Genomic DNA, 21,654 nt, shown 5'->3' with positions numbered 1-21,654 from the left:
CAGCCCCGGCCAGGGGACATCTGATATGCTGCTGGCCGTCGTTAAGATATCAATCCCAGCCAATATCGACCATCATGTGCCTCGGTGCGCCATAAGGCTGTTCACCTGACATCCTCAAATCCAGCATCATCATTAATGGGACTAAGGAAGCTAATGAAGTTATTCCCATGGTCAAGTCGAACCTTTCTCTGAAACCCTTAAATGGTGTTGTGATCGACACGGCTGAGCGTGAAACACATTGTTATTTATTTACTCCGTCCGAGTACGGTTACAGGGGCCCTCCGTCTTGAGATTGCTTGCCATGCTGTGCGCGTCTCCAACACAACACCACCCTCACAATTGGCTTTGCGCAGGCAGCGGGTCGTGGAATAGGGCGGCTGCATGACAACGAGGGTTAATAGAGTAGAAGATGCTCTCGTCCTTGCTGCGACCCAGAAAGGCCCGACAACGCGTCCTGGAGCATTCCCCGTTCTCGTCGCCCTACCCAGAGCCCGACCTGTCATCTCCTCTCATCGCTCGTCGCGACCGTCAAGTGCGGCATGCGACTGCGGATTGGACTGAAACAGAAGCAGATGATGATGATACGGATGACGACGAAGAGGGCGATCCTAGCCATGTTGTCGACGACGAGGCGGAGGAGGACGAGGATGGCGAGGATGGAAATGAAGATGGGGACGATGAATCGCCTCTACTCCCCATCTTCTCTGCAGCGCATCTAGGTCCATTATACCGATTTTTATTATCCTGTCTTTACCCTCGTACCTTTACTAACGGCCTATATAGATGCGCTACCAGTATACAACCTCACCCACGCAATCCGACTCATCGTCCTCCCCAAGACCGAAACGACCCTGACCTGGGACCAACTTCGCTCACCTCAAGTCTCCCAATTCTTGGTCAAGCCGATGCAGCAGCAAATACGAACAGCCCACTTCTCCCGTGCAACTTTATATGCTCTGATGGCAAATTGTCTGCAGTTTGAAAAGGAGAGCCACGCAAACCCAGGGAATGCTGGCAACAGCCGGACAAGAGCAATGGTGTGCGAACTGCTGGCGATAAAGCTATTGAAGGAATATAACACCCGGGAACTTATCGATGCCTTGTCATACGACTTCTTTCCCCTGCAAGGCCTTGGTCTTGAGAATGTTGCAATGCCGGGTTCGGCACAGCAGCAAAAGTATAATCGACCGATGCCAGCCGCTGCTCGAATATCAACGGTCGAAGTTGCCATACGAGCCTCGGCGAAACACTTCCTTGCACATCCCGTCGTGGTCCAACAGCTTGAAGCCATATGGGCCGGTACGATTGTGTTTCATTCTGCTGCAGATAATCTCCATAGAGCAACGCAGTCTGCTGTACCCATACGTTCCACGCGACAGTTCCAGAAAGCCGATACCAGAAACGGTCTTTTAGTCCCAGGCCGGCATGCTAATTACGGAGCGATGAGCTCTCAGACGGTCCAGCTCCCCCAGGATAGACAAACCACGGTGCAACAAGCTCAATCTCGCCGGATGGTCACTCTCTATGATCCGAGGGACGCGTCCCTATTCAAGTTGTCGAGATTAAGAGTACCACGGTACCGGCAATTCTTCTCGACCTGCTCTCTTGCAATTCTACTAGGCTTGTTTATTGCAGTACTCAGTGAACGGTCTTCAGATATCACCACCTTAGAAGTCATTTTCTGGTTTTGGAGTGCCGGCTTCATGTTGGATGAGATCGTTGGATTCAACGAGCAGGGCTTTAGCTTGTATATTATGAGTTTCTGGAACACCTTCGACCTTGGGATCCTACTTCTCTTGGTCTTATACTACTCCATGCGGTTGTATGGCCTATTCCTAGTCGATATTGGAAGACATGAGTGGAACGGTATGGCCTACGATGTACTTGCCGCTAATGCCATCCTCCTGTTTCCACGACTCTTTAGTGTACTTGATCACTACCGGTATTTCTCACAACTTCTGATTGCTTTTAGGTTAATGGCCATCGACCTAGTTGCCGTGTTTACGCTTGTCCTCATCGCCTGTAGCGGATTCTTCGTTGCTTTCTCCGCCGGCCAGACCAAGTATGATGCATCTGATATAGCATACAAAATCTTCCAGCTCCTGATGGGATTCACCCCTGCAGCATGGGAGGCCTGGCCAAACTACAACCTTCTAGGAAAAGCTATTCTAGTGCTCTTCCTATTCATCTGCCACTTCCTGGTCGTGACAATTTTGATCACGGTGCTCACCAACTCCTTCATGGCGATTGTCTCGAATGCGAACGAAGAACATCAGTTTGTCTTTGCCGTCAACACAATATCGATGGTCAAGAATGATGCACTCTTCTCTTACGTGGCACCCAGCAATATCTTTGCTTGGTTGCTCACCCCCTTGAGATTTTTCATGCCTTTCCGAGCGTTTATCAAACTCAATCGCACTGTTATCAAAGTCACGCACTTGCCGCTACTCTTCGGTATATTTGCCTACGAGAAACTCTTTCTCGCAAGATCAGTCTTCGAGCCTACAGACCTGGTGGAAAATATGGGACGTGGTCGACAGAGGGCCGTATCATTCCGAGATACCAAATCCGCACTATTTAGCCCAAACATACGTATTAGGCAGGGTTCGGTTGCAGGGTTTCAGACAGATCGGGCGTTGGATGATGTTTTCCGATTAGCACCAAGACCTGGTACCATTCGAAGTAGCATAGGACGACGGGAGACCCATAATGTTATCAGCAACTGGATGGAACACCAGGGTAGCTTGGCAAGTCCACCACAAGAGCAGGACCGCTCTGTTGTAGACCGTCTCGAAAAGAGAAGACAAGCCAGAAGGGATACCATGCTTCGACACCGAGGAGTATCAGGCACAAGATCGGTGGCTAGTGATCCTGCCGAGTTCATGGCCAGCGGAGCGTTCAATGGTCGCTTTGGCTCAGGGCGTTTAGAGGTGCACAACGAGATTGCGGGACACACGGATGCGGATGGGGACGACGAGCTCGTGACGAACGAAGATGATGAAGGTGTCACACTCGATAAGTCGCATAGCATTGTCGCCGACTCTGACAAAGAGAACGGAGATAATGATGATGATGACGATGAAAGCTACTTCCAAACGCCTACAGGTGCAGGCAAACTCTCGTCAACTGCTTCCTCTAAGAAACACAGGTTCCCTTCAGCAACCAATTCGCCTCTCAAGTCATCTCCTTTAAGGGCTAAAGCCCATAGGAGAAATCTTTCCACGAACACCATCCTATACAACCCCGTCCACGACGATATTTCCTCCTCAGCTTCTCGACCAAAGTCCCGGCCCTTGACTGCAAAACGCCATTCAAATGCAAACACAGGCGCAAATACCCCATCCACCAATCTCATGATGGGTCATCGTACACCCCGACATTCCATTTACACCACCGCCAACACAAAACCCCGTCCCATTCTTCCCACTCGGCAAACCTTTCAATCAGTTCCGAATTTCCAGCCCTCGCCTCAACTTCCTAGTAAACGCCCCCGACAAGTCCGCCACCATCAGTCATCCCTAGACATGGGTATGTCGGATCTAGCCTTCGACCAAAACGCCCTTGGTGCGGTGCCCAGCTCATTCGCGACGCAGATGGCCATGGCTATGGGAGGCTTGAAAGGCATTGGGGGTGGCGGCATGGGAGCAGGACGAGGCGAAGATACCGAAGGCATGATGGGGCGATTAATGCTAGCAAGAATGAAAACGTTAGAGGAAGGGTTTGCCGAGGTGGTTAAGGAGTTTAGAGGGATGCGAACAGCGGGTAATAGCGAGGTTGAGGGCGTTGGAGGAGGGCGTGATTATTTCGGAAATGCAGGAGACGGAAGGAGGGCCAAGGGAAAGGGGAAGGATAAAGCCGGGAGAAAGAAGAGAGCAGGTCACGATGGCAGAGGAGGTATCGTCAGAGCGACCAGCGAGACCAATCTCGAGAAATCGAAGAAGGGGAAGCAGAAAGCACGCGATGAGCTAGACGCCATGTCGCCAGAGCAACATGACGATCCATCTGTGGGGTTTGCTCTTGAGCGCTACAACACACGCGGGAGCTCATTATAGAACCTACTAGGGTGGGCAGACTTGAATTTGTTTCCCTGCATTTGGATGGTTTGACTGATCTACATGAAGCTTTGGGGGGGAAGGCGGGGCTGTATTTGTAGTTTTTTCCTGCATTTGGGTTATCTGTATTGTCTGCTTTGGGCTTTAGGTTGTATATACCCCTAGCTTCTTTCTCGCGTTGGCAGATTTCTTTTCGGGGGCGTTTCGCGGTTTTGTAGCTAAATGAATAATAATATATAATCATGGATTTAAGCATAAAGTGGAATATTCAAGTGGCGAAATCGTGATTTTTCTTTTGGGATATCTGTGGCAAGGTGGAAATGGCTTTATGGTGGGAGGGATAGAGTTAGTAGTTGCTTTAGTTGTTAACTAGTTACACTTCTGGATACGTCAAAGGGTGGTTGAGAGAATGCTTATATTATGGTTTGTGTATTCATGCCCAGCTCTACCGAACACTCACCGGGTTCGATATCTTTTTGCTCTATGTATCTAGATGTCTATCCCATTCGATGTCTATCTCATTCGTCTACATTTATCTAGATGGCTACTCTAAACATGTCTATGACCAAGAAATACTACAAAGGTGTTCATTAGCAGTGTCATCACTCAGAGAAATCGCAATACTTACTAAAGCATAATCCCAGCCCCGGCAGCCATAGCCACGAATTGCTGGGCAGTCTTCTTCAACTCCACACCCCTATCCTTCCCAGTCTCCAACAGCTCTGGGATAACCGCAACAGTCCCAACGTACAGGAAGGTTCCCGCGGTAAATGGTAATAGCATATCACCCCAAGACAAGCTCGTGCCCATCAGTCCCTCGAATCTTCCTTCGGAGCCTTGGCCACTGCTTCCGCCGTGTTCTTGCACAGCAATGCCGATGAGCGTACCCAGGAGAGCTCCTACCGCGGTTAGGAATTGCGCACCCATTGCTGCGCGCTTGGAGAATCCGGATTGGATCAACAGGGCAAAATCGCCGACTTCATGAGGGATCTCGTGGAAGAACACTGCTACCGTGGTTGTTGCGCCAATGGTTGGGCCAGAATACCAACTTGCCGCAAGTGCTAATCCATCGGTTATATTGTGCGTGAAATCGGCGCTGTGAGTAAAAGTCAGCAGATGTACCGTATGCTGGCTATGTCGGTGTAAGGGGGCTTACATGAGGTTCAAGTAACCCGCCAGCTTTACACTAGAGCTGATTTCCTTGGTCTTCTCCTTCTCCGCGTTTACCAATTGCGATTGACCCTTCTCAGCCTTCCTAGATCGCAAGTTCTTTGCGCCAGAGTTGTCCAACCCGCTTGTTGTCGCAGCAGATTTGACTTCACCATTCCCATGAGAATGCCCATGATCATGGCCACCCTCGCCGCCAGTAGCAATCCGTAGCCCCTTGTCCATGGCCACAAATGTGACAAACCCAACCAGTATCGCCACCCCAAGAAGCAGATTCCGATTCGGCTCCACTAGCACAAATCGCACACTATCATGACTATCCTCCCCTAGGAATATCTCAGGTAGCAAATGGAATAGCGTATCACCTAGCAGTCCCCCCACGGCGAACGCCACCATCACCGATAAGGATGAGGGATCGATATTCGGTGGACATAGTGCGAGTAGGAAGTTTGGCGGGCCGGATATATAGAGCGTTGCAAGGAGCGCATTTACTGCTGGGCTGCCGGGGAAGAGCACTGCAAAAATGCGCGAGCTGAGGGTGGATGTTTCAGGGGAGGTGGCAGCTTTGAAGGTATTGAGATCTTGTACAAATGCACATTGCTAGCAATTGGGTTGGTTGTTTAGTTACTGTAAATAAATATATCCTGGAATTGGGTGACGTGAGTGGTGTTAGGGGAAAACGCGTTGACGCGCAGCGTACCTGGAGCTTGTCCTCGATTTCCGGGATGCTCATCGACGCAACGGACGAGGCATGCTTTTCCGCGTAGACGTATGTCACGGCGACCAGGAGCAGGATGGCCAGTCGGCGGGGCTGGAAGAATGCCATGGTGGATGGGATATATCAGGTATGTTATTTAGCCTGCCCGCTGGATGAGGTGGGTGAAAGTTGCAGTGGACGGTGCAGTGCACCGACGGCGATTTATGGACGCGACAACATATGGGCGTGCGGCTGCTCAAACGCAAGGAGCCAAAATATGGCCATAGTTATTATTACTTAACGTACCGGCTAGAAAGCTGGTGGCACGTGCTGTGTGCCAAGCCAAATCAGCGCCAAATCAGTGCAGCGGTACCTTGGAGTACATCTGGGCAGAGGTGCACAGCCACAAGCGTCTGGCGGACGCGATTTACAGTAGAGAGTACTGTAGAAGGCGAATTAGGTGTCGCTGGTTTTTTGGTTAGCTATTTTAGCGAGATCCATTTCCAGATGCTTGTGGCTGTGCACCTCCGCCCAGTTTGTACTCCAAGGTACCCCAAGGTACCGCTGCTAATTGTCATCACAGAGTGGAGCCAATTCTTACCGTAAATTCCGCTGGCGAATTTACAGACAACTGGATTGGCCAGCAGTAACCACAATTCAACATCCCCCGATGGCCATGTCGCGAATGCTGTGCCGCCAAAACGGCTGCCAGGTCCTCACCATTATCCACCTGGCGACTCAGTCAGCCTCTCTAGAATTGCAACCGACTCCGACTCCGAGGACTGGAACAAATGAGTTTGCGGCACCGGACGAGGTCAACGTTCCGGAAGCTGCTCGAGAAAGGATAAGAAGCGGAGGGTCTCACTATCTCGGAAAGCCGTTAAACAGGCATAAGCCATACTGTCTCGTCCAAAGAATACTCTGAAGCGTGCTAGAGTCTTGCAAGTCTCGAATGCCGGTTTCGTCTGGCTATCGTGATCTTCGCCGAGCCAGATGAAGACAAGTTGCGCGGCGCTGTAGACCTCTCCCATCTGCCTGGCTTGCTCTCCACGCTCTTTCAAGTCAGACTGGTTGATGCATATAGCATCAACCCATATAAGCTCATGACCAGTCTTGCGGAACTGCCTTAGTGCACCAGGACTGTGCTTTACTTAAAGACAAAGAGCTCATGGAGACAAAGTATTCCGTTCTGTGAGCATAAGGAGCGAAAATGGAAACAACCCTATGAGATAATAAGTCCTTTTTGCTACAAAATTCGAGATGTAGGCTACAAATATACCTGCAACGATTATAGACGAGTGCTTTTTGAGAACCTTGCGCAAAGATGTGACACAATACAGTGAAATTTAGTTATCATCCTCACTGCTTTCCTTCTCGTTATCGTCGGATTCAGCCACTCGAGGAGCGGTTCCGAACAAACTTGCCCCGCCTTTGACGTTCAGAGTGTGCGCGACCGCCCAATTCCCGCCTTCCTTCTGATTGATGTTGAATGTAGATCCAGTCGTCTTATTTCCTTTCTCCTTCTTGTTTTTCCTCCTCTGGGATTTCGGCTTTGACTCCTCACCACCACTCGACTGTGCCGCCGCATTGCTGGATTCTGAAGGTGTGGTCTGGTTCCCCTCAGTGTCTGATCGCGTAACTTGGTGCTGCTCACGGAAAGTTTGTTGTACCGAACTCTGCGAAGAACCCGGTGGCGTATCTCGAGCTGCTATCGAAGCAGCTGATCGAGTTGTAAGCTGATTTGATGCCGGTGCAGAATCTTCCAAAGCCGGTTCACCCACTCTTTGACTTTCAGGTGGACTCACTTCTAAGGTTCTCGAGGATTGGTTTGGAGTAGCTACTGGTCCTTGCGGTTGTGAGAATGCCTGATGATTGAGTGAAGAATGAGGGTTGGCAGCAGCAGCCTTGTCTGCAGCAAGAAGAGCTTTCAGATCTTCCACCCATCCCCAAAGAACGCCGGCAACCTTTTGAAACTGCGGATCACCGCCATCGGGGAACCTCGTTATACCCATGTGGTCTGCGTGTATTGTCGTGGAAGGCCAACCATCAAGACGGGCACTATCCGGTTCCACCACTCTGCCAACCACTTTCAGCGCCAGCTCCTCAACAAAGCAGTGGATCTTGATAGGGTAAGGGAGTCTCTGTTGTTGACAATAAGATGGCTCACGGCGCTTATGTATCATGCCGTGGAATCTCCGTTGGATTCCGTCCAAGGTCTCCGAGCGCTCTTTCAAGACTTGCAACAACGCCTTGTTTGTGCGCTTGATTGGACTTAAAAATTTACACCCGATGTCAGCCCAGAATGCAAGACCTGACCCCCGATGGGGTGTTCCCAAGAACGCCACACCAAATGTCGCCTTGTATACATTCTCGACATGGGGCTCGGAAGAATCTCTCGATAGTGTCAGGCCCTCCTCTACAACGAGTCCTCCCATGCTGTGAACAACGAACAGAATTGGACGATTCATCTAGCAGCACTTAATGTTAACTTGTTCAAGTTTCTTTTGGAGGATTGGACGAACAGTCTTTGTCCTTCTTCTCAACACTCCCAAAGTTCCAACGAGCGAGTCGGCGTGGTCACTGAGGCGATTCTGACTCGCTTCAGCCCAGAAATTGACAACATCGGCGTCGTATCCGAACATTATTATTCGAGATCCTGGTATTTGATCACTCGCTGTGAGGAGCTCTCTAGGCCACAGAACCTCCTTCCCTTCCTTGTTTTTCATAGTCCATGTTCCGGTTTGACTTCCCGTTATGCCGTGGACAAAGACAATACTACCCAGTTGAAGAAAATTAGACATTTTCGTGAATAGATGATAGACATGTGATAGGAATGTTCGAGGCATACTCGACTGTGAATTTATCTCCATTATTGTCATTAGAGCTGTTCTGATGTGGGTATGCAACCCAACAGTCGTACTTTCGAGGCTCAGGGGGTGCTGGAGCAAGCTCGCTGGCATCACTGTGCTAGAGTGAGCAGGAATATCCGCTGCCAAATTAGAATTGGTAGATTAGCGTACTCTTCCGCCGCAGAAGGAGAATCTTTCGAGGATTTGGAAAAGGCTGGAGAATCGTCAACAAGAACCGACATTAGACCCTGGAAGCGGGCGCAGATCTCTTACGATTTCGAGGCATGACGAGCTCGGATGAAAGTTTCAGTTAGTAGAATAGAGACGATAGGCAATACAAGGAACTATATTGGAATTCGATTGTCCTGCAGCTTAATGTAGCTAATTGGGATTGCATGTGACGCAGCTGCTCAGCCTCAAGGGCTGCCAGCTTCTGCCACTGGTCGTCTTACAGCTGTCTGCGTGAGGCATAATTACCCCGCTGCCTTGCAGCGTGCTAGCTCATGACAATGCTGCATCATTCGGAAAAACATATCTTGTGCAAATACTTTGTGCGATAAGACGAACTTGTCCCCGGAACCGTTAAATCTTCAGCGAAGGGGACGTAATATAGTTTCACAGCGCTTGAGAAATGGTATGAGACTTAGTCCACCATGTATTCCGAGGCTTTGGTCAGTTCACACACGAGTAGGCTGCGAGATCCGAGGCCGGCGCGGCCAGAAAAACTAGCGGCAAGAATACTTTCAATATCAACCAGACGGAAGGAGGGGTTTGGCTCGTGGCAGAATCCATCAACATCAACGATCGCGGCACTCTGGATAACTGTAGAACATATGTTCCAAACTCTCTGTCGTCACCAGTCTCAGAACAAGAACGTTTGTACCACTTTGAAGATAAAATCATCTAATTAGTTGCTGACTCTCGACTTCTGGCGCAGGACTGCTTCAGCGTCTCAATTTTGCCGGTAGGCGTGCCCGAGAGCTTCAAATAAGTGAAGAGAGCACTTTCGAGGAGACATTCAAATGGGTTTGGCAGTCTCCCTTCAGGGAATGGCTCGAAGGTCCGAAGAGTAAGGCACCAAAGCGGCTGTCCAGCATGACAGCATACAGCCGGGTATCAATCTGTAATACACCGATCGATAACAAAGGACGGAATGGAGGCCCCAGTGAGATTGAGGAATCCATTCCACCCTTCTGGATCCGTGGCAAGCCTGCAAGTGGCAAATCTACACTGGTCAACTACTTGGTAAAATGCGTAGCGCTTCAGCAAACACTCAAGAGTCGCTTTCAAAAACGTTACGTTGTTATTCAATTCTTCTTCGACTTCCGTCAGAAAAATGACCTCCGGAACAATTTCAAAGGCCTACTTCTGGCCTTTTTGTACTGTTTAGCTCAGAAGATTCCAGAGCTAGGCCCCCAAATCAAGGAATCCGAATGGCAAGATGTGGCACAGTATCACAAATGGCCGGCTTCAGAACTGCAAAGGATCGTGAATGAATCAATTAAGAAGTGCTCCGAGTCCGTTATCATGTCCATTTTTGTAGACGGTCTTGATGAGTACGAAGGCAATATGCTCGACCTGGCAGACTTCCTACGGAATCTGAGTTTCACTAAGAACGTCATGTTGTGTATCGCCAGTCGCCCACATGAGACTCTGGATGTAATTTTCGAAGGTGTGCCAACCCTGGAGATGCAGAAATGGAATTTAGATGGCTTGCAGAAATTCGTTAGGTTGACGTTACAGCGGGCACAAATCATACCATCCACGAAGAGGCAAAACCGACATACTCAAGAAGTAGAAAATGCAAGGGCAATTGTAGGTGCAATTGCAGAGAAGGCAGAGGGGGTCTTTCTATGGGCCAGTTTCGCGATGAATGAACTACCATTGAAGTGGTTTAGAGGAGAGCACGACATTGCGTTACTGCTGCAAAGCCTGGAGCGGTTGCCACCGAAGCTTGAGGATATCTGGATTCAGATGTTTGACCGACTGGTACCTGAGGAGAGAGAAGAGGCCGTCATCTTGATGCAGCTGGTCTGCTTCTCTGAGAGAGAGCTCACACTTAGCGACCTTCTAGGAGCAATGCAACAAATTCTCAGACGCCCAGAGGCCCTAATGGGCGCCATTACAGACGACAAACTCTCTCTACTAGCAAGGAGACTTCCTATTGTGACGGGTGGCCTTCTGGAGGTTGTGGAGACTCGCGAGGATCTTGACGTCGATGGACTCTCCGAACCACCGGCTTTGTCTCGGGCCCGTTCCCTTTTCATGACCAATGATACGATCGCTCCTTGGGCCGACTCAGGGCTTCTTTGTGGCTCATGCAACAAGGTAATACTGATTGGCGAAACTTCCACTCGATGTTCTACCTGTAATGGGAAGGAATTATGTATAAGTTGTGTCGCATTTGGGAAGAAGTGTCAGAATGCAAGTCATGGGATGACTAAGGGAACTGCACAAGCAAGAGCATCGCCATTGACTTTAAGAGACACAATCGCATACCTTGCTAGGTCTCCCACTAGGCGAGGAAGCACGAGTTTCGAAAGGTCGTCAGAATCCGATTTTGATGAATCTCCATCTGACTCGGATGCAAGTGAAAATGTACCAACGCAAGCCCGCTGGTCTCCAAGACCAACCCGACACTCGACAATTAAGTTAGCACACAAAACAGTCCGAACATACCTAGATCAAAAGGGATGGGCCCAGCTCGATAACGGACGATCTTCACCCCTCGCTCCAGAAGCTCTCTGGCTGAAAATTTGCGTCGGAGTGATATCCGACAACACTTTATCCGCGCATCGAGCGTCATGTGCGACTCGAGACCAAAGACATAATCGACAAAATAAGTATTGTTCAGTACATGGATGCGTTTCCGAAGGAGTGTGGCAAATTTTCACCGAATTCTGGACAAAGCCAAACTCCCGTTCGGATCGACTGGTGGCATATGCTCTGAGCAACTGGGCAGCCCATGCAAAGGCTTTGGAGCAAACTAGGAACATCTCATCCTACACGTACTTGAAATCTATCATGTGCCCCGAAATCATCTATCTCCACCAAAGTTTAGGGGGCTGCCAAATCAAAGGCTGCTTGCGACTGCCGTTTCTATTAGTCCCGACTTTGATCTCAAATATCCTTCCAGCCTTTGCCGCGCTGCATGGTCTCAGTCTGTACTTCCAAGAGTATGTCTCTCAAGAGTCTCATCGAAAACCACTTGGCTTGTCGACTGGATCCAATTATGCAAGCGGATCGGAATTAAAAGGCAATATATTGCGCTGGGCGATCCGCTTTGCAAATGAACACAAGAGCGGGATGCGGGGCAACTATGTCGACGACGGCTTCGACGAAAAGATCATTCGAGCAGTTTTAAACTACGACTCTGAAATCCGCGACGTGGATCTTCTTCTAGCTATTCAAGGCGCCTCTGCCAAAGTCGTGAAACTTCTCTTTGAAGAAATCCCCTCTGAGCGATCGACCATGCTATACAGTGATCTTGCCTGTATAACAAATGATCAGTGTAAGGCGGCGGGGTGGAATTGGATTGTGGCCCGTGAAGCTGTTCAAGACATTGAAGCTGTTATAGGCTCCTCTGCCACATCCGTGCAAATTGTTCCTGAAGACTTCAACTTTGAGCCATCACTGGTGCTATACAATGATCTAGACTCTATAACAAATGGGTTTGATCCCTGTACCCCCGTGGGTTGGATTTGGGTTGTGGCCCATGAAGCTGTTCAGGATATTGAAGCCAAATTGGATTTCTTTATTGATCAGGGAGGTGATATTGATGCGCGATGGGCCGTCAATGAATCAGCCATGCATGGGAATTTGCAGAGAGAAAGAGGCCCGGATAAATACTTATTCAAAGTTAAAAGATTGCTTCAGGCGAAAGGTTCTGAGATCAAAGCCGACGAGCAATTTTATGCTGAGATAGCGAGGATGACAAGCGATTCTCGGGCGCGACAAAAGAAACCAAAGATTCTGGTAGATCAAACCGATTCCTGTCTCGATTGAATCATTAACATCAATGCAAGCGTTAGGTTCACTCTTCCACCATGCGGCAGACGAAAATAAGTTGCTGGATTGTCAAAACAAGCACTCAAGCAACGCCCACTCCTACAGTAAAACCGCCTCTTCCTATATGGTAGCGGCGAATGGCGTTGCTTTAGCGAAGCTAGTAATAATTAACTAACCATCCCCAATTCAATGAATAGCATTCCGATTTAGAGATATTAGTTTGTAGTTTTAGCCATGCCAAACATGAGGACTCCCCATAGAAGCCCATAGAAAGCCGTGGAAACTCCGAGGAAGTGGCCAACGTGTCCTCTCTACGTACCAGCAACATGCACGACCTTGCCCTTGCCTCAATGTTTGTCTACTTGAAAGGCATACTATTATAGAAAACATCGATTTTGACTAGCTGAACGGCAATTATACTTTACATTATAGAACCCCCTTCGTTTTCGACTTCTGACAGCCCTAGAACCGGCACAGCAGTCGAACAAGCCAGCCCAGCAGCCGAACAACTTGACCAGCCAAGTAGCGAATATACGTTACTACTTCTCCGACTAAGTAGTTAGGAAAGTAATAAGTAATATAATAAGAGTAACTCTATATATATCTACTATAATTTCTAGTAGAAGATCTCCTAATATAAGAAGATTAGAGCTAAATATGTTTATTTAAATATAAATCCTAGTTTTATCTTACTTCTAACTTGAAGCGATTTTTAGAAAGTAAACTTCTAAGTATAACTTAAAAGTTTTCTAAAAGACGAGAATAAATTTCTAGGAAATAGTTACAGATATAAGAAATAATTATCGAAATATCCATTAAATAAAGTTATTAATATAGTTTAATAAAATAATATAAGAAGTTAGAGATTAATTAATAATTAGTTAATAAATACTTCTAATATTTATATTTAGTTTTTTTATTGTAACTAGACTTATTAATAAAAAGAAATTAGTTAGATTTATAATATAAAATAGTATTAATTAATAAGAAGGCAGTTAATTAATTAGAGGGCCGATTAGTCAACTAGCGAGATTTGACTAACTAGGCTTAGTGGGTCGGGAATTTGATACTAAGCAAGCTCTCAATTAACACCTCGACTCCCTAGCTTACGATCTAGTCTACGAATACAAAGAATATAATCGAATATTCGACAACGAGCAAGCCCTTAGTCAACATCTCAACCCTCAGGTCTACGCTCCAGTGTATGAGTGCAACGAGTGCGAATGGGAATTCGGCTGCAAGCAAGCTCTCAATCAGCACCTGAACTCTCCAGCCCACTGCAACGAGGGAGAATTCACAATGCGTTTGTTACAAGGTTTCTCAACGCTAAGTTATTGGACTTTCACCTGATTATATATCGTCATATCTTACAGATTATATCTTTTTGTAAATGCGAGCGAGCCTGAGCTCTATCTGGGGTTTTGCTGTTTATGGAGGTGAGCATATGTCAGGGGCGGTCACGGGACTTCGCATCACGTGTTACTGACGTAGAACCAACCTACGAAGCCATCGACGGATCCGTATAGACGTCGAACTATAATAGAGGGCTTCCGACTATAATAAGGAGGCTTCCCCCCTTTAGATTATAGGCTAGAGATTAGTTTACTGAATATATGAGTGTTTACAGCCGATCGTGATTCCCTATTATTCAGGCCCTTACAACAGATCATTGAGGGTAACACCCCACAGACGTTCTTCGCCGACCACAACTGGGGATTACTTTCTTCTGGCGAAAAAGTCAAGGTATATCTTTTCGCATCCAAATCACAATTTAACTGTGGCAGACACTTATCTATTCCGACTCAATACTAACTACTATGTGCACATGAAAGAATTATAGATTCAGCTACCTATCAGATAACGCACTATATAATCAAGCACGCACACCTGCAAGTTCGCTCTTTTTACCGCCAAATACAGTCTGAAACAAAACAAAGGAGAGGTAGCTGGGCTTTGCATTCGCATCGCGTCAGAATGCAAAGTCACCAGTGTTGGAGTCTCGTGGTTCATAGCTAGGGCGACGGCCCTCGCAGCCAGGTTCCTTCAGGCTGGTTTTACCAGCACTTGGCATTGGGAACTCAATTGTCCTCTTACTCGCGCCAGCCCATGTTGTTTTGGCCTGGGGCTCCAGCATCTGGTTTCTCAACCCAGCCGCCCATGTTGTACTGGCCTGGAGCTCCAGTATCTGGTTTCTCAACCCAGCCGCCCATGTTGTTTTGGCCTGGGGCTCCAGCATATGGTTGCCCAGAGTAGCCCATGTTGTACTGGCCTGGAGCTCCAGTATCTGGTTTCTCAACCCAGCCGCCCATGTTGTATTGGCCTTGGGCTCCGGTGTTAACCTGGCCTCCTGTGACAGGGACCTGACTCACAGGAACAGTTATTGGTTGTCCCTGAAAACCGTTGCCTTTTCCATACGACTCGGTGGGACAGAACTGGAAGTTCATGCAATCGCCGGTGGCAATGGCACAATGTTTACCGTTAAACACTTCGTTTTCAGGACATCTGGGCGCCGTGACCGAGATACAATCTTGGCTGGACTTGTCATAGACAGTCCTAGGCGGACACTGAGGAGTCATCTCAGTTATGCACTTCTTCCCATCAAACTTAAGACCTTGTGGGCATTGGGGATCGATGACGGATACGCAGCTCTCCCCATCGAGGTAGGTTCCTTCGGGGCAATGAGCCTCGCCACTGATACACGCCCTGCCGTTGAAAAGCAGGTTTCCGCAATCGGGTGTTGCACTGGAGATACATTGGCCATCTCTAAGGTTATAGCCAGGCTCGCAGTGTTCCTCAACGATTCGAAGGCATTTTCCTCCTTTCCAGGAGAAACTCTTGGGGCATTGGGGGGTTTCAACGCTTTCACAACGTTTGTTGGTTAAAACTTGACCGGGGGCGCAGCTGGGAACACCGTAAACACAGTTTCCTTCCTGAAACTTACTGTTGGGAGGACATTGTGGAGGGTTTCCGGTAAGACACAACCCGTCACCATTGAGGACAGATCCCAGAGGGCAATTGGGAGCCGTATTCGACACACATCTGGCACCGTCGTATGTGGCTCCCTCTTTGCATTGTGGCTGGCTCCCTGTGATACAGTCGTCACCTTGCTGGATACCCTCCTCACAGTCGGCACGATCGCTGATGACACAACGCGTGCCATCCCATTTTGCGGCTTCGTCACAAGATGGTTGCACATATGTGACACATTTGTTACCCTCAAACTTGGTGTTGACAGGGCAGGCTGGAGGCTCTTGGAGCACACAGCTGTCACCAATCAAGAGCATGCCTGGGACACACTCTGCCTTCCTTGTGAAAGTGCATTTATCGCCGTCAAGATAGGAGCCTGGCGAGCATTCTGGTGGCTCTTGCGAAACACAGCGAGTGTTCTCGAGCTTGTAGCTTGGGGGACAGCGCGGCTGGGGATTGGAATGCTTCTCGCAGCGATTATTGATCGGAGCACTGCCGTCGGGGCATTTGCCATCGATTGGCTTTGTGACGCATACTTTCCCATCCCAAGTCGTGGCAACTGGACAGCAGCGGGAAGTGCCTTGCGCCTTGTCAATCGAAAGACTCGTGCCCGGCTGGCACTCCAATTGGCCGACGTAGATACATTTCTTGTCATCCAGTTGGGTTCCAGCAGGACACTGCGGCTTTCCAAAGATAGCACATGATTGAATCTTGGGGTTGAAAGTGCCACCATCAGGGCAGATGGGTCCGGTATTCGAAATGCATTGTTTGTTTTGAAGAACGGTATAATCTGGACAGCGTGGTGCTTGCTCTGAAATGCATCGAGAGCTCGTGTTGTCGAAAGAGGTTCCTTTGGGACATGCGGGAGAGTTGTTGTCGATGCATACGCCATTTTCGAGCTTAGCTCCATCCTGGCACTTTGGTCCTTTGAGAGTGGCACACGATTTTCCGTTGAAGTGCCCGCCATCGGGGCAGACGGGTGGCTTGGGGGAAACGCAGATGTTGCCTTGCAAAATGAACCCAGTCTCACAGTTTGCGGCACCTTCGAGGACACAGTAATTGCCCTTCAGGATAGTCCCATGATCACAGGTAGGAGGTTTGTTGGTGATGCAAAAGCCGTTTTTGAAATCGTATCCTACATCACACGAGGGCTTCGTGTGAAAGACACACTTGTCACCATCGCGAGTGCTCCCATCAGGGCAGATAGGAGCATTGAGGACACAGCCCTGGCCGTCGAATTCGGTGCCTGCAGGACAGCATTTGACGTGTCCAGAAGTTTGGTCAGTGGTGGGCACGATGTCATCGAGAGTGTACTTTCGAAAGGCGGTCTCGCCAGGGGAGGGGGCAAATTGAGCCTGCGCGGAGGAAACTGCGAGGATCAAAGCGATAGCCCTTGCTATATTTGCCATGATGCCTCAGAAGATTGACAAAATATTTTGGGTGAGTTGATTTAATTCAGTCAAAGCTCGCTAGCATAGAGATGTACTTATAGCCACATTTCTTGGCCCAGGTATTCCGTAAATCCTTTCCTGTGAATTGTATAACCGGAGAAAACTGTTCAATCTGCTTACTTGTCTAGATAGTTGCATCTTGTGGTGTCAGCTACTCCCTCTTTCGGCCCGTCGCCGTACTGCGACAGCTCTGGTCATTTACCGGGCGCCGTATTCTGGCCGAGACATCAACCAGCGGTGTCGAATAAAACATGAAGACCACAAAGGAAAAGAACGACGCGCTTTCAGCCAGCCTCTAAGTTATATCTCGCTTGACATACCCAAAGGACTCTCTTGCCAAAGTTACATTGCCGACGTTGCAGTACATGATAACAGAAAGAAAAGAAATAAAAATTGCCTCAAATACAGCTTTGTCTCAACGCTGCTCCTACAGTTTTACACTCAGCTTGTCCGAAAGTGTAGATCGGTACCTTATCTCAGTTTTCAGACGATAATAGGTCGGCTTGAAGGTCACACGAGGCACAGATTTATAGGAAGCTGACCGGAACATTTACCACAGGACGTGTCGTTGATCCTAATTGACTGAGGTGTCTGTGGTCTATAGTGAACCCCTCTTGTTGATCATCGTACGTCTTCCACACGGTGAGGAAAATGCATGGGAGGATGGAAGATATTTTTCCTCGTTGAGAGGAATTTTATCAGTAAGGAAAGTATTTGACGGTGCCACCTCAGCTGTGCAGCTGGAACTTGCACTGTCGACAAGATCAACCAGGGAAAGTCCCTCAAGTAGAATATAGCAGTCTCACTAGGAACTTCGTTCGGGGACTTTGTGTAGTAAGGGTTATGCCAGCTGGGCAAGCAAATAAACTTATAAATACATCGTTGTCGACCCAGAAAATATAATTTATCACACATATCTCATCTCATCTCAACTCAACTCATCTCATTTCAAAGCCAACCCTCAAAGTTTTCCACCAAATCACGGTTTGTACGCTCACCCTCTTAACAATCTTGAATGACTCGATTCTTACTCATTCCAATTAGAAACGCCACCATGAAGTTCTCTCTCGCTACCGTTGCTGTCCTAGCCACCGCTGCCTCAGCTCAATATGCCCAGCCGCCCACGCAGTATGGGCAACAACCCCAGCAGTACCCACCCCAGCAGTATCAGCAGCCCCAGCAATATCAGCAATGGGGTCCACCACCAACCCAGAACAAGTATTCTCCAGCAGAGGCTGCGGCGTGGCATAAGTGCGTTGATGGGTTCCTCGACGGATTCAACAATGGCCATGAGGGCACCAAGGCTGGCTGTGCTTTCTGGACTTGTCTTGAGAGTACGGCTACCCAGTACAGTAGGGGAGGTGCTCTCGCCGCCCTTGGTGCTGTTGTGAACAAAGCTTGCATGGTGTCCGGCCTTCTCCCTGTATGTCATAACCTTCGATACACTTTGCATTTAATGATCACTAACATCCACTTAGGGCAACTTCTTCTAATCTCCTATTAAGAGTGAAAACCTATCCCCATTTTCTCGACCAACTTGAGTGATTGCTGGTTGATGACTATCTATCAAACCGTCAGCGGGCTGTATGTGGTTTATCTGGCTAGCGTGCCCTTGATATTGTTGGTAGCCTCGGCTTAGGTTTTTGTCAGATGAATCTGTCTGTTTTCCCTCTGCCTTAGTGTGAATACAGAGGCTATTAGTTTTGTTACGGGCCACGAAAATAAAATCTTTCAATTTTTGAATATTTTTTGATTTTTCATAAGTTTGTCCTGATCGTAGAGGAGCCTCACTTCAGAAATTGCCCCTCAAATTAATTCTTAACATTTGCTGTGCTATAACGGACAGTGGCAACGTTATAGCAATGGTGATTAAGAGGTGCGTCACCTTCTAAAGTCACACACCCCTAGAAGTCTAATCGAGCTAGCCCCGTCACCTCCATGTAGGGTGTAGCATGGGGCCCTATTACCCACGCTCCAGGTGGGTTGGGGCGCCGCCATGAGTAGGGCGTTAAGTTTTATGCCCCATGGGGTATAAGAATGGGTAGTAAAAACAATCTGCCCCATTTATAGAGCCCTATAGGTATAATTATGTGCGTTGTGTGTGATTTGATGTGTGATTTCGTATATATCTCTAGGTATTTGTATAATTATATATATATCTTAGGTTTATACGGTATATAAATCACGTATAGGATCATATAACAATCCATGGGGCTCCACCCCGCAGCCTACCTCCATGCACCCTCCCGCAACCTGCCTCGAGGCATCTGTACTTCCGATCCGTGCCAAACCCATTGAAGGCAGACGCATTAAATTATCTCCTAGCGAATTCTCTATAACATTATCATATCTTCGCGAGTCTTATTTTGTTACACCAATATGGATGCGCTTATTTTTTCTCGTGTTCTTTCGCATTTCGACTCCAATGTAGCGCTTCCATTTTTCAGACGGAAACCGATTAGTGATGCGTATAAGGACGTGTCGTTTGGGTGGGACACAAGGAAAGATACGGGGTTTCTGCTCACAAAGATGATAGAGTGGATTACACTGATGTATCTTTGGTTGACAGAAAAGTCGAGGAAGGCTTCGTTTGCTGCCGATCCACGGGAGATTAAGTTTCCAGATGTTTGATTGATACGGTCATATAATGGCATTGCATCACCAATTTGAATTATCCGTATGGTCTTGACTGCTTTAGCTGTGCGTGCAGCTGCGTGACAAATACCGAGTTTGAGAGCAAAATTTAGAAGGGAACCTGCATAATGAGTTAACCAGGGCTAGGCTTTCTAACTTTTCCGAATCCCGTCCCGTTCCTTGGCGGGTTTGTATGTATCGAAGCGAGCCGGTTTCAGTATTAGAGGAAGTGACTTGTTCAAAGGTCAAAACAGCTCACCGTATTCTAACACTCCCACTCTAGTTTAGGCTCCAAATACTCGTATTTTCCCAGTAAAAATAAGACATCCGAATGAATGACACTGACAAACGAAATGTCCTAGTGAATAGACGTCACATAACCTGCCATAACAATAGCAGCGCCTACACCCCCTTGATGCCGAATACACCGAGTGCAGGTGCAAATTCTTGATACCTTAGAGGCTTAGTAAACAGATCGGTAGCCTGTGCTTTTGTCGGCACATGTTCCAAAGAGATCAAGTCATCCTCGATTAATTGCAGAAGGCGGTGGTGTCGGTTGTCGATGTGCTTACTCCTCTTGTGGAAATCAGGATTAAAGGATAGGCATCTATAACGTTGCGATGAAAGAGCGCACTTTTAAGGAATATCGAGACGTGTTGCTTGAATTGCACGAACAGTATTGGCCTCCGTATGGGGGAGAGTATGAAAAGCGATCTCAGGAGAACAGACTTCGTGGAATTACCTACCTTGTTAGTCAGAGGCAGCGTAACACTTTCCAATGGTAGCTTTAACCTTTATCTTTGTGCCGACTGGTATATAGAAGGCGTCATGTGTTGTTCTCCGAGCGTTCTGAGCCTTGAACAATTAGATTCCTTTGAAATACTACTCTAATTTCCACTATATTGCAACTGTATAGCCGATCAGATGGCCTTCTCTACTGTAATCTCGACTAACGTCCATCCCTGCGTAGCGGAAAACAGTTGGATCCCAGATCACGAGTGGCTGACTGCTAGGCAGCTACAATCTATTGTCTATATCATAACACCTAGACAGCCAGCTTTTACAGTCAGGCATGCTGCTACAATCAACTAAAACCCTACGTGCCGGAAAAAACGATAGGTGCTTTGACTTCAAGCGATAGGTGCTTTGACTTCAAGCACCTTAAAATCCGTGCACACCTTAACTCATATTTTTTTATAAGTTATGTTTCGTGGCCACTCCGTGACACCCTGAACCCCTCCCACTAAAAAAAACATGTTCGCATCATTGCCCTCACGCTTAATGTACAAAGAGTTGTGACAGCACGAGAACAGAGGCCTTAAGAGAGAAGCATAATGTCGATTTGTAACTTGGAATATAAAGTTAAAGAGAAAAGGTTCAGGTTGAGGAAAGCACTAGGCAGTGCTCATATGACCGGTCATCCGAGCTCCGATGACCACACGTGACTCTACATAGAACATTTATAAAACGTTTTTCAAATGCTTACCAAGTGCTTGTGGCGCCCTAATTCATGGTCCTGGCGACTAATGCAGGGCTAGGCCCAATTGAGCCTAGCCAGCAACTCGTTTTCCAATCAATCTGAAATCCACCTCCACCATCCCTACCAACTCCACCTCTCCCATCCCGTCCACCTCCACCACCACCAGCCACCCCTACCTCCTCAAAGTGAGTATAATATATATTATTTATCGATCTTTACTCAATTATATCATATATCTAACGCGCAGATTCAAAAACAACAAAAATGGCAGCTTTGGTGGCTTTGCGCATTGTCGCGAATTCACCAAATCTGACCTTTGCCCTACCCCTTCACTTTCACCTTTACCTCA

At 48.0% G+C, this 21,654-nt stretch overlaps 6 protein-coding genes across 6 annotated transcripts; 3 read left to right on the top strand and 3 right to left on the bottom strand.

The window, feature by feature from the left end:
* Positions 1-409: 409 nt before the first annotated feature.
* On the top strand, positions 410-4,052 carry BP5553_10203 (Uncharacterized protein; the record flags this gene model as incomplete). The annotated part of the gene is made up of 2 exons (XM_032018826.1): positions 410-719; positions 784-4,052. 2 exons carry the CDS (start codon positions 410-412, stop codon positions 4,050-4,052), a joined length of 3,579 nt encoding a protein of 1,192 aa, XP_031864850.1.
* A 559-nt stretch (positions 4,053-4,611) lies between these two features.
* Positions 4,612-6,045, bottom strand: BP5553_10202 (Uncharacterized protein; the record flags this gene model as incomplete). The annotated part of the gene is made up of 4 exons (XM_032018825.1): positions 4,612-4,627; positions 4,681-5,148; positions 5,209-5,819; positions 5,920-6,045. The coding sequence occupies 4 exons, from the start codon at positions 6,043-6,045 to the stop codon at positions 4,612-4,614; spliced, it is 1,221 nt and encodes a 406-aa protein (XP_031864849.1).
* Positions 6,046-7,262: 1,217 nt separating this feature from the next.
* BP5553_10201 (uncharacterized protein) lies at positions 7,263-9,007 on the bottom strand (the record flags this gene model as incomplete). Its single annotated transcript, XM_032018824.1, has 4 exons — positions 7,263-8,384; positions 8,439-8,691; positions 8,765-8,878; positions 8,937-9,007. 4 exons carry the CDS (start codon positions 9,005-9,007, stop codon positions 7,263-7,265), a joined length of 1,560 nt encoding a protein of 519 aa, XP_031864848.1.
* Positions 9,008-9,860: 853 nt separating this feature from the next.
* BP5553_10200 (uncharacterized protein) lies at positions 9,861-12,770 on the top strand (the record flags this gene model as incomplete). Its single annotated transcript, XM_032018823.1, has 1 exon — positions 9,861-12,770. The coding sequence occupies one exon, from the start codon at positions 9,861-9,863 to the stop codon at positions 12,768-12,770; it is 2,910 nt and encodes a 969-aa protein (XP_031864847.1).
* A 2,093-nt stretch (positions 12,771-14,863) lies between these two features.
* Positions 14,864-17,149, bottom strand: BP5553_10199 (Uncharacterized protein; the record flags this gene model as incomplete). Its single annotated transcript, XM_032018822.1, has 1 exon — positions 14,864-17,149. One exon carries the CDS (start codon positions 17,147-17,149, stop codon positions 14,864-14,866), a length of 2,286 nt encoding a protein of 761 aa, XP_031864846.1.
* A 1,096-nt stretch (positions 17,150-18,245) lies between these two features.
* Positions 18,246-18,684, top strand: BP5553_10198 (Uncharacterized protein; the record flags this gene model as incomplete). The annotated part of the gene is made up of 2 exons (XM_032018821.1): positions 18,246-18,614; positions 18,670-18,684. The coding sequence occupies 2 exons, from the start codon at positions 18,246-18,248 to the stop codon at positions 18,682-18,684; spliced, it is 384 nt and encodes a 127-aa protein (XP_031864845.1).
* Positions 18,685-21,654: the final 2,970 nt, after the last annotated feature.

Source organism: Venustampulla echinocandica (assembly GCF_003357145.1).
Source record: "Venustampulla echinocandica strain BP 5553 chromosome Unknown scaffold_14, whole genome shotgun sequence".
Taxonomy (NCBI): domain Eukaryota; kingdom Fungi; phylum Ascomycota; class Leotiomycetes; order Helotiales; family Pleuroascaceae; genus Venustampulla; species Venustampulla echinocandica.
This window is presented reverse-complemented; position numbering and strand designations above follow the sequence as displayed.